The sequence below is a fragment of the Centruroides vittatus genome, unplaced genomic scaffold (assembly GCF_030686945.1).
Source record: "Centruroides vittatus isolate TY-2023 unplaced genomic scaffold, ASM3068694v2 contig_717, whole genome shotgun sequence".
Taxonomy (NCBI): Eukaryota; Metazoa; Arthropoda; class Arachnida; order Scorpiones; family Buthidae; genus Centruroides; species Centruroides vittatus.
In genome coordinates, this window is record NW_027122456.1 from 4,444,361 (window position 1) to 4,457,980 (window position 13,620).

At 26.6% G+C, this 13,620-nt stretch overlaps 1 protein-coding gene across 1 annotated transcript in view; it reads right to left on the reverse strand.

Annotated features, from left to right (window-relative positions):
- The window catches only part of LOC136980721 (rab-like protein 2A), a 36,865-nt gene that overhangs the window by 1,288 nt on the left and 21,957 nt on the right, over positions 1-13,620 (reverse strand). The window contains exons 6-7 of the mRNA XM_067276916.1: positions 11,412-11,509; positions 285-368 (exon numbers count right to left, since the gene is read on the reverse strand). Coding sequence (XP_067133017.1) covers positions 285-368; positions 11,412-11,509 — 182 coding nt within the window. The remainder of the gene's footprint in view (positions 1-284; positions 369-11,411; positions 11,510-13,620) is intronic.

The window sequence follows — 13,620 nt, forward strand, 5'->3', positions numbered from 1 at the left end:
ATTACTAATATATCGCCATTAATTTGTTTCAATAGCCAGTCGCGGATAAAAATACTCTTAAATTATTTCCTAAAAATTCCTACGTAATACGGTTATTCCTATTCTTCTAACTTATAAAAACTGAAGCAAAGTAATGATTTAAGGATGAAAATATAAGACAGCTCTCCTATATATTCAATAATGTCTATAAAAATATCTTTCTTAAATACATCTACCTTAATTAAATATTTTACAGAATATAAAGTTAAAAAAAAATAATTTTAATATTTATTAACTGAAATCACCTCTAATTCCTGGAGAACTTCGTCTACGAAATCCGTTGGATTTTTCTTATATTGCACGGCATATTTGATGGCATCTCTAAACAGCTGGAATCGATAATATACGGTCAATTTAAAACAATCTCACTGAAAGATCTTTGAAAATTTTAAATAGATATAAACTGATAAATATGTATACAAATGTGTATTAATACTTACATTTCAAAAATAAAAATCTACATAAAAACCATCTTACTTATTACAAAAACTGTATATTTGTACTTTTATATACAGAATAATTAAAATAAACTACAACTAACAAAGTTTTTCTACCTAAAGTAATTTTTTTTAGTTAGCTTTTTTATTTGTGAAAAAGTTAAATTGTCATATAGCAAAAATATAAGTTATTAAAATTGATTTACAATGATAATTTCACTGCAATTTCAGATTACATGATGTAAAAAGAATAGCAAAATTTAACTTATGCTTGTTATAAAATTAAAAATAAACAAACAAAACACTTAATTAAATATTGTATATACAGTACATATAATTTCCTTACTTCATGTATATTTTAACTTTGAAAAAGTCAATGAATAATTATATTTATATGGTATTTTCATTTTAATTCAAATATCCATTTCATTCTTCAAAATAATTAAATAAATTACCAAACACTAAAAACAGTGCTTTTTCTATAATGTGTTAAATTATTTTAATCTAACATAAAATTATTTGTACAAAAATAACTGCTCACCTACTAACTTGTTGAAAAAAAATCCCATTTTTATGAAACCATCCTTAATATACTATTATGCAAAAGAATCTAAAAGGTATATTCAAGAAGTTTCAGGAATGGATCAAAAAATCAAAATGTTTTATAATATAAAGAATTTCATTGAACATTTTTAAAAATAATCATCACCAGCTTCAATATACTTTATCCAATTATTTTTTAAACTTAGGAAGCATTTAGAAAAATCAACTTCTTTGAGGACTGCAAAATTTTCTTCAATTCACCTTGTATAAGTTCTATTGAAAAACTTTTTTTTTAATGTGCAACTTTGAATAAAGAAAATAGTCGTCTAAGAACTATATCAGGAATATCCAGTGATTTCAAAATAACAGCAGTCGCAGAATAACAAAAATTTCTTTATATTCTGTTTTTGATTTTTTGACCCATTCCTGAAACTTTCTAAACAAACCTTGTACAAAAATAAAATCTATGTAAATTTCTGCATAATTCATCATTTTATAGACAGACAAATTTCATTACCTATGTCTTTTAATTTTAAATTTAAAAATCTATTATAAAAAATAGATCTTTTTTTATTGCATTTCTTCCATATAACCTTTATAGAAAAACTAAGATGCTAAGTAATATAAATGAAAATAAAAATATTTAATTCTGTAAAAATAAAAAGATATCTAGAAAAACAAATGATAATTAATTTTATAATTGATAATCAATTACTTTTGTTATTTCTTGCAAACAGTAAACCTTTAATGTATTAAATTCTATATGTATGTATGTATTAGATAATATTACTTTAGTATTAATAAGAGAACATTAACTTCAAATTTACAGAGAAAGTGATCTTATATATGTCAGAATGCAGGACTGTAAGATATATTCATGAAACAGGAACAAAAATAAAGATGGCCATAGTATTTAAGCAATTGAAATAACAGGAAAATTGACTGTTATTACTATTTGATAAAGGTTGGAAAAATTTGACTGCAAGAGATAATATAGAATATTAGTATATATATTAAGTTGTTATTGAAAATCTAGTGTTTGAAAATATACATACATGTTCATTTTTCTTAATAAAGAATTAACAAAACTTTAATACTACTTTAAATAAATCAAGATACTAGTGAATATTTGTTAATTTATACATTTTTCTGTTTTCTTGGAGATCAACAAATGTTGGTCTCCAAGAAAACAGAACATATTTCTTTATCCCAAATACTTTTTGATGTTCCAGACATTGTCAGGGGTTTTTTGCCCCTGATAATGGGCTGAAAGATGTGAAAATACAAAGCTTTTTGGGAGGCAAAGTTGTTAATATGCAAATTTTTAGAAATGAGCAAGCAAATTAACAAATATAATTATGTATTTTATCAAAAATAAAATGATGATTTGTCTGAAGAAGTTAACTATATCTGTTTATGAACTAAATTTTTATCAACAATCACGACTAATTTTAATTTATTGTTATTTATTTAACATTAATTTTCGGGTTTAGTTTATTTGTTATTAATCAGGCTAATATTTTATTTATCTTATTGTTAATGTCATTGGATGTTGTTATTATAAATATCAATTGGTAAAAAAAACTGTATAATCTTCAAACTAATTAGTCTTTATGACAACAAAATTTGATAATGAAACTTTTTTTTTTTTTTTAATGTTAAAGGCTACACATTTATGTTTTCTAACATTTGTATTCAATAGTATCTGCATTAAATGTATTAAAAATTATTTAACTATTTAAAAATGTTTCTTTTATTTAAATTCAAAGCTCTGATTTAAATAGCTGACTTAAATTTTTCAACTCAGTAAATCATTATTTCTTATTGATTTATGCATGTTTAAATCTTTTAATGCAAAATAATGTAAATAATAAATAAAAATTTTGTTAATTGTTAACTTTTTCTAAATTAAATTAAACACTACAATGTTTTAATTTACTTAATGAAAAAAATCAAATAATGTCAATGCTTTGGAGTCAATTCAGTTATAACTAAAAAATTTGAAATGAAAAATAAAAGTATATTAATACAAATAATTTTATATACTTTTGAATATATTTTGTGTGTGACAAAAGTAAAATTTTGATTTAATTGTTTTTCCACATATCTTTTGCCATTTGTTTCTTTCAAAACTGGCTACTCATTTTATTGCCTTCTAATAAATTTCTATTGTGCCAAATTGAAATCAAAAGACTATAGATATAAAGTGTAAAATATTATTAATCAGTTCATGAAGATATAAGCGTTTTCCTAAAATTAATATCCTTCAATCTTTAAAGTTATTTTATTACATTTCTGTATCAATAATTTTCAAATCATTTCATAATTTCAATTATTCTTCTACAGTGCTGGTTCAAGTGTATAGCTGAGACAAAATCAATTGCCACCCATTTTCAGAACGGTTGCCATTAGAGAGCAATTTTAATGGTGACATTCTTGTATGAACTATTTATAAACAACTTTAAAGTATATTTACAAAATTTTCACCGTATTTGTCTTATTTTTACTTATTTTTATTTGTCTTACTCCTTTTAAACATTGTTGATTGCTCATTTTGTCATTTGAGGCAGTCATCTTGTCATCCTACTTTTACACATTGTGCTAGCCCTACTTTTCTACAAACAGATGTTTTGGTTATGTGAAAAGTGTATAGCGTATAGTTCTGGTATTCATTAGTATTACTTGATTTGAATAAAAATAAAACTAAAGTTTTGATTATTACAATTTTATTTTAAAAAATTATTATTGGTTTCAACCTTTAATCATTTTCACATATTATGTGCAACATAATATAATATGCACACTAGTTATAATTGTTTGTAATATCCATAACATGAAATTTTTTAAAGCTGAATTTTCTGCACTGAAAAAGTTATCAATCTATTATCTAACAGAGAGCTTCTTAAAGTGTGGCTTGCAATCCCTTTTGGGTCCTGAAAAATTTGACAATAGTAAAATCTTGTACTACTTATTTATGCAAAACAGTATTTTCAACATTGACAATTATAAAATGAAAATTTTGATCAACTCTGAAAAACATTAAACATGCTTGCACCCTGCAGTATCAAATATTTAACCAAGATTTTAATTCTTTATGTAAAAATAAAGAAGCACATCCATCTGATTAGTATGCAAATTTGCTTTTGTCTTTAATAGATGGTAATAAACAGTAAAATAATATGTAAATTATATCAGAGAATTGTTTTGGTATAATTTTATGATTTATTATCAGCAAGTTATTTTATTTGCATACTATTTTATATACCTATATAATGGGAGTTGTGTAAAGTTTCTTGGGATGCAAATGGATCTAGCAGAAATGAAAACAATAAAAAATCATATTTAAAACTAATAATTGTCAGTAATAATTTGATACAAGAATAAACAGAATTAATTAATAAAAAAACTTTTATTTAATTAATGTAATTATTCGTTTATTTATAGATAATGTTTTGACAGATTATACTTTATAATTTATTTCATAAAAATTGGATACAGAAATTATATATTTGGTTGAAGACACTGAATACTAATAAACTGAATAAAAATTTTTTGAATTATTACAGACATTTGCATTATAATGTAAATGCATAAAAATAACTGTTATCAAGACAGTTATTGATATTTTAATATTCATAGTGTACAAACAAAAATTACTTGAAAAATATCTGTAAATTAAACCAAAAGTTTACCAGTGTCAAATATTTCACAATTTAATGCATAAACAATAAAGAATGTAAAAAGTAAATTAATAACTCATTCAGATTATTTTCTTAGATTTTTAGAAAATTGCATATAAAAATTATATTATTATTTCTACAAAGCATAGTGCATTTTCTAATTAGTGCATTCTTTCATAGTGCATTTTCTAATTATTATTTAGTAATTATAATAAATTATACTGAACTACAGTTTAGTGCACAATAAAATAAGTATTTCCTATTCATATCTTTATACACTTTTGTATAAATTTGAAATTTTTTTATTTATGGAATGTAATTCCCACATCATTTAAATGGAAATTAAATATTTGCTATATATATTTTGTTATAACTTGTGCTTTTTGGGAACATACTATAATCTATACTAGCAAATGAGCCTGGCATTGCTTGGGCAAACGATTTGGATGATTTGGTATATATCATACATTTGGAAATTAAGTTATTACTATCAATGGTAATCTTCAACAACCATAGTAATTGTTATATAACACATACTCCTTATTGCTGAGAATAATTTTACTGCTTATGAATCATTTGTTAGCACTTTGCTTGAATTCACAATTTGTGGAAAAAGACATGTCCATCTTGATTTCTTTCAATGTCACTTTTCTATCTATTGAATACAACACTGCTTGATATTAGCAATGTCATGCAAAGTACAGCCTGTTTGTTTATGATGAAACTTGTCAGGAAGGTCTTCGTGTAATGATGCGCACACAACCAATAACTGGTGTGAAGAAAATAAAAAACTATCTCAAGACAAACATTTTCCAACTCCTGATATCTTTTTCAGGTGCTATAACAGTTACCAGATAGAATGTTGTTTGGAAACATAAAAACTTTTGAAAAAAATGTAAATTTGAACCAGAAGTTCAACTATGAGTATAAAAATTTAAAGCCATGCATGTGTTGTCCTGTGCACAATGAAGATTCAATCAGCGACTATACCATTGCATCAAATACAGCATATCAGACTATCAACATCATCATTTCCTCTTTAAAATTTATACAAGATAATGCAAAGTTAGTTTTAAAGATTTCTATGGCCTCTAACCATCTGAGATGCTCCATGTGGCATGTAGTGAGAAGGAATTTGGCCCACTGAAGTCTGCCACAATTTCTTGATCTGCTTTATAGGTAGAGAGGGCTGTGGAAGTTCTAGCATGTTGAATGTCCAAGATATGTTCTTGTATTCTGGTTCTCATAGAATGTTTAGTGAACCTGATATACAGAAAGATTTTTGTTTGAACAACGAACACCTCACAGAACAAACATAAGAAGAAGCAACATAAAATAATGAATACCGATTGGTCTTTCCTTGTCTTCAGACAACAATTCAAAACTTTTCACAGCATGGCAGACATTGATATCGATGCTCAACCCAGTATATACTAATCGGATAGTATTCCTCCAAACTTTGAAACTCCCCCTTGTAATTCCAGCCTTTTATTTTTCTGACAGAAACAATTCTTTTATAGAAATCGCGAGACTGTCGGATGGGCACTCATTAAGTTTAGCATCAGTTTTTATTTTTGAAAAGTGAGAGTATAATAGCAAAGAGAGTGGGCAGATGTCTGATGTTGCTGGGCAGTATGGCTTAAACAGGTCTACAGTAGGCCACAGTTAGGGATTGCAATTGCTGGATCCCTCATCCAGCAATCCAGCTGGATCCAGCGCATTCTTCGGCCTGCTGGATCCGCAAATACTCAATTAACTTTCTAAATAATTGCGAAAAAGTCTACGATCGTCGCGTTGCCGCTTTGCTAACTACTAGACTGCTACTAATTACTTACTCACTACTTTACTAACACTAATAATTAAATTACTCATAAATAAACTATACCTTAATCAATCCAGCAAAATTTAATAAAATAATAACGTATTCAATCGCTTTTAACGATCTTCCTCAGTTACAAAAAAATACATTAACTATAGAACATAAAATGTGTTTCGAATAAATATAAAAAGAATAGTGCTTAATTACATCCCATTTTTTTAAACAAGATACATAGATGTACTGCCAGGTCTGATAATTTTCGTATTGTATACCGACGTAATCCCACTGTTTTCAAACTTTTAAGAAACGATAAAAAGAAAGAGGATCGAATTCAACAACGGGTATATATTCGGTGCCTTTACACAACCAACGTTTCAATTCCAAGCTTGTTTATGTGGGTGCAACGATGCGCAGTTTAAAACAAAGGCTCAAGAGCACAAATATACAATCAGTAAGAACCTTGACAACACTGCGCTGGCATCATACGCAAGACAGAAGGATGTTAACGTCCAATGGGATCAAGCGGCAATTATAAAAACGACGACGAATAGGCAAACGGTCAAACATCTTGAGAGATTGGAAATCTGCAAGGCGCACATGACAACTGGTTGTATAAACCATAGAGATGCGGACTCATTGTCTACCGTGTGGAGATCCTTTTACATTAATTAATGTTATTAACGGACAATGCTGGTTTCATTGGATCTTACATACAGAGTGTTTTTTTTTTTAAACTGACGGTACTCAGAGACATCTGTAGAGCAATCTAACAGCCGAACTGTCGCCAAATTTGGAGAGTGACTAAGGACGACATGGGAAAGAGATTCCGCGAAGAAAAAAGTAGTACCCAAATTTGCCGGTAGGGGTGGATTTGGCGCTGTTGTAGCAAAACAGCTAAGAATCTGCATAAAATCCAGCTGCAATTAACAAACACACGAATGAATAATCAGACAGAGGTTTCAGTGTAATAACGAAAGTTTAATTAATCAGCAAATAACCTTCTCCCTTCTTCAATGTGATCACCGTCCTGCTGGACAACTCATTGCATCCTGAACACCGTGTTCTCTATGGCCGAACGTAACATGGCCGTCCGCAGGAATGTTCATCACAGTTCGAGAAATGTTGTCCTTCAAAGTCATCAAGTTTGGGACACTACCAAGATAGACCTTGGACTTTAAGTAACCCCACAGGAAAAAGTAACATGGGGTTAGATCCGGGGAGCAAGGCGGCCATGCAAGTGGAAAAAAGTGACTGATGACCCTTTCTTCAGTGAAGTGCTGGTAGCTTTTTCGCTACAACAGCACCAAATCCTCCTTTACCGGCGAATTTAGGTACTACTTTTTTCTTCGCGGAATCTCTTTTCCATGTCGTCCTTAGTCACTCTCCCAAATTTGGCGACAGTCCGGCTGCTAGATTGCTCTACAGATGTTTCTGAGTACCGTCAGTTAAAAAAAAAAAAAAACACCCTGTATATATTTTTTCCGCTATTTATTTTGTTTATTTATCTATATTTTGTCCGTTTGGGCGTTTTCCGTTAATTTTCATATTTATTCCGAACACATTTTATGTTCTATATTTAATGTTCTATTTTTTTTTGTAACCGAGGAAGATCGTTAAAAACGATTGAAAACGTTATTATTTTATTAAATTTTGCTGGATTGATAAAGGTGTAGTTTATTTAACTTATTCTACTTCCAGTACATAGTTTTACATACCTATAAATAACTACAGACTAATATGTAGAGCCTATATATATGAAAACTGGTAAGACTGATAGCCACTTAGCCACTGATTATCCATCCTTACATTATTATAATATATTAATATAAATTAATCAGTAGAATTACCTTTGCTATTATTTAACTTAAAGATTACATTATAATTATAATCTAACTAAACATTTAAAGTTAATTATCTCTATCTCAAATGTTAAACCGAACCAAAGTTAATTTTACTACCTAAATGTGTAAGAAGTTTTACTGATTTATAGTGACCAGTCTAAATAATAAAAGCTTTTAAAGTATTTTTTAAAAATGTTTTATTTCATTAAAAAAACATAAATTGCAGGATAGGTAGATAGATAGATAGATAGATAACACTTTATTGCACCAAAAATACATCCATGCTGGATCCGCGCTGGAATGATTTCAATCCAGCAAAAATCCAGCTGGATTTAAAACACTGCTGGATTGCAATCCCTAGTCACAGTTCAATCTTATCTAAGAAAGATACTGTATTATCAAGAAGACTTGAGCAGCTTAAGGAGTAAAAAAAAGTCACATCTGAGAAATAAACAACATTCAAGAGCTCATAATGGAACCTGAAAGGGATCTGATAACAGAAGAATGCCAAGAAACTTGGCAAGATATGTTTTCTTCTGAAAAAGAGGATTAATGCTGATATCTGCTATTAAAGATCTTTTGAAGAAGTGGAAGGATGTCAGAACAACAGTCTTAGAATGGCATCCAAACCAGGTCGAGGTTAATAGGCTTGGGGATCTCTACAATTACAAATGCTATTAATTACTTCTGAAAAATCCTGAAGAATAGAGAAAAGCAATTGACATTAAACAGATTCTTTAACCCCCACAAACAGAAAAAACATGACTAATAAAAATGCAAAACTGTGTATATATGTATTTTTATTATTATATATAAATAAACATTGTAAGAAAGTATATATTTTTTATTTTTTGGGTTCTCCAGAATGAATTAATCAAATTCCCATAAAAACGTATGGTAAATCGATAATCAGTTAACGAACAATTCAGATAGCAAACAAAGTCTTGGAACGGACTATATACAGTGGCTGTTCGTTAACCGATCACCCACTGTATATGAATCAGTAAAATGCTGCAATAATCTGAATCAGCATAAATTTTGAGCTTTTTTTTAAACTTTGAGCAGACTGCATTATATTTAATCAGCATTAATCAAGGAAGCACTAAACAAGGACTTACTGTATTAATTATTGAAAGCAAACTAAAGCATTTAAAGCTGCTCAAATTCTAGAGTCTTGTTGTACATGATAAAATTTCAAAGATAATTGAATTCTTCTGTGATTTAGATACAGACAATGAATCTGAAATAGCAGAATGTGATATCCATTTGCAATTGAACATTATAAATCTGCCTAATTATAAACTTTAGCATTCAATAAGATTCTATCCATTACTAAATGATAGACTAGATGATGTAATGCATGATATCTATATCATGCATTGCATTTACATGTTGAATGAGTATTAATCATGTTGTTTTGATTAAAAAATTCAAATAGTTTATTGAATCTTCATTTTATTTAAGTATTTTTCTTTTAGGACTGTCTCTTTGCTAAGTGACATTTTAAAAATTCAGAAGCATTATCTAGAAGAATTATATTTAAAAATCTAGGTAGTAAACTTTAAAGTTATTTAAAATAAAACTTTAATTTTATAATTTAGAAATATAAATGTAAAAATGATAAAATAAAACCAAAACTTCTAGTAGATAACAAATGTAGCTTAATATAAATATGAAAATTTAAAAAAAAATTATCATCAATGTAATCTATATACTGATGTAATGATATTATTTTTAAAAATTTTATTTATATTATGATTATAAATTACAGAACATCATACTATCTTTTGAGTTTCTAATTTTCTCTAATCTATTAGAAGTAGTGTAATAAGCAAAAATCTCTAATATAATTTAATCAAATCAATTTGTATATATCAATTGCTGAGATACAAAAATCTGAATAAATTTCAGCTATATAACAGATAAATGTGATATACGAAAATTTATCTGAATGTCTTATTTTTCTTATCTACATAAATCATCTTGCTACCATTAGAATTAATAAATTTAGTATAATTTTATTTATATGCAAAATTATTATTGGCATTAAAATTCTATTATATAAAAATAGCATTATTATATTTATTAAAAATTATTAAATCAATTAATTAATATTATTATATTATACAAAAACAAAAAATTAAATTTATTTGTTATGAATCAAACCTCATTATGCAAAAATCCATCTCAAATATTTCATAATTTAAAATTAATTTATTTCTACGTCACGAAAATGAAACACACACATACAAATTAATCTCCGATGACCCTAACACACACTTCTCTATCTCCACTTTCTTGAAGACAAAAAATTAAAAAAATATCGTACTTGAAGCAGTCTGGGATATTTTTCATTTTTATCCGTGTAGTTGTAATATGGTATATTCAACTCCACTTTGCTCTGTTTGTATGGCAAATATACTAATAATTTTTCATTTTTGATCTCCAAGAAAGCAGAGACAGAGAAGTGTATTTATATAATTTTGTAAGTTACTAAACTAATTCATAATAATAATAATAATACATACATACATACATATTATACATATACACATATATGTACATACACACAATATTCTTTCCTATTGAAAAACAATAAAAATCAATAAAATTTCTTACAAAACAAGTTTTATTATACAATTTCTAAGTGAATAATCGAACAAATAAAAACTTATATATCTTTATTGATCTTTTAATACTACATACAAGATCAGAAAATGAAATTAATTCTAATCTCTAACTGTAAGATATTTGATAAAACATACAATTCAATATTTATCAGTAACGTTTTAAATGGAAATTAATCAAAACTACTATATTTTCATTTAATAATCTCATTGAAAAAATTACTGGCTCTATATTTCCATTTAAAACCAATAGGCAGTTTTTTAAACAAGATTGTAAATGCTAGTAGAATAAATTTTCTTATAAATATAGCTGAGTACAACTGGCAATCACATAAACATGAAGAATACAAAAATTCTTAAAAATCAGATGTGATTGTCAATACGTAAACAGAATCATAAACACATTTAGATAATAAAGTACTTACTTTGACAACATTTGTACCATCAGAGGCTGAAACAAAGTAAAATGGCATCCCATATTTCTTTGGAAACTGAAAACTTTTCTTTGTAATATCATAATCAACTGCAAAAATATTAATTTCAATTTGTATATATTCAGATCAAAACATAAATAGAAACAATTTCAAATAGCAACATAAACAATAACAATAAATTTGGTAAGCAATAAAAAATGACAAAGTAAGTAGTCACTCTTCAATAAAAAATTTAATAATTTTCTATATTATTCTATTTTTTAATTTTCTAAAAAAAAATTATACATGAACTTTGATTGTTTAATGGCTAATAAAGACTTATTAGATATTTTTCTATCTGATCTTAAGAAAATGCTTTCAATTTAAAACTTTTAAAAAAATAACCAATTTTTATTCACTTAACCAATATATTTGTTCTGGAAAAATCTTATCTTTTTGAATTATATATACTTTAAAAGTATATCTAAATATCTAAGTCACTTTCTACATATTAATCAGTAATCATAAATACCATTTCTTTATAAAAATGATATTACTGCATTCTTAGAACCTATAACTGGTGTGATATAAAAACAAAGGATGCTTATCACCACAAATGTTTTCGAACTGCTGAGAGTTCTTCTTCAGGTTCTTCTTCTTCTTATAATTGTTTCTCAAATTTCCTTTAATGGTTTGCTCTGTCCCATCAGTAATTCAATCTCACACCTGAAGAAGAACTCCCAGCAGTTCGAAAACATTTGTGGTGATAAGCATCCTTTGTTTTTATATCACACCGATTATAGGTTCTAAGAGTGCAGTATTTTACACATCCCGGTGTTCTGCAGTGTAGTGTAAAAATGATATTATTAAGATAATTTAATTAGTCTTTTTGTCATATAATCATTACAATATTATGATGTCCAACTTTTAAATTCTTCCACTAAAACTTGATTTTTTCCAATTAGAAAGTTATTATTATCTATCTAGTATAAAAATAAACAGTTTCATTAAAAACCACATAATAAAATTCTAAATTGAAAATAAACACTATTTCTGCTTAATATTTTCCTCACATGTGAAATGTATGCTTAGGAAATAGCCTTACAGGGTAACAAACATTTATTTGTTGTTAAATGAAAAATCATAGTTAAACAATAACTATAATGTTTCTAAGATAATTTTCCAGCAAGCACTTCATAGTATACCTGGTTAAGTATCAAGTATGAATAATGTTTTTTGTTTTTCAAAATCAATTATAATGTAATATTTTATAAAACTGTTTCTACTTTTTCATTAAACAGTTAATAAAATTTTATAAAAATATTCTTAATAACTCTTTAAACTGAAAAAACAAACAAATTTAAAAGTAAGAAATTATAATGTAGATGAGAAATTATAAAGTAAACAAGCAATTATTTATTGTAACATGGTCACAATGCCAGGCTGCAATTTTAATCATATTTTTAATTAATTTAATTTAATATATATGCTCTCCACATCAAATTAGTAGTGTCTTGCCCCTGTACATCATACTTTTCCTTTAACATACAATTGTTTATCTAACACCTTTCAGGGAAAAATTTTTGAATTGAAATAACATAACTTCCAGTTTGCATTGGAAGTTCATATATAGTTAATTGGGGCCTCCTGTCCCTAAGGTTTCCATATCTAGTCTCACCTTTCATCTATCTAACTCTGTTCTCGAGATTAAGGAAAGACAGACAACGGATGATAGTGGAAATTTATAGGTTTACAATTTTTCAAATTGCAGCCAAGTAAGAAATTATAATGTATAATGCAATGTTAATTACATATGTTTTTTTTTTCTTTTCATATTTTACTTGCAAAAAATAAATAATACTTTCAAAAATTTTATGTAAAAATTATGCAATAAAACATTTGATTGATTTATCTTAAAATTTCTGTACATTTTTTGTACATGTTTTGTACATACAGCTTCATTTTTTCATTATTATATATTTTTTAATTTTCAAATGTTCAATTAATGTAATATCTATTTTTGTTTAATTTATTAAATTAAAAATTTTTAAATAATTTAATACTAATTGCATTTATTTAGAATATCACAGAAATTGATATCAGATATTTTTCACACTAGAATGATCTATCAAAATTAGAATTTTACATATCATTCTTATGATTTGCAAAACCTAAATTTTAAATACACTCAAACCTGTTTTTGTGCGGTTTATTTTTGTGC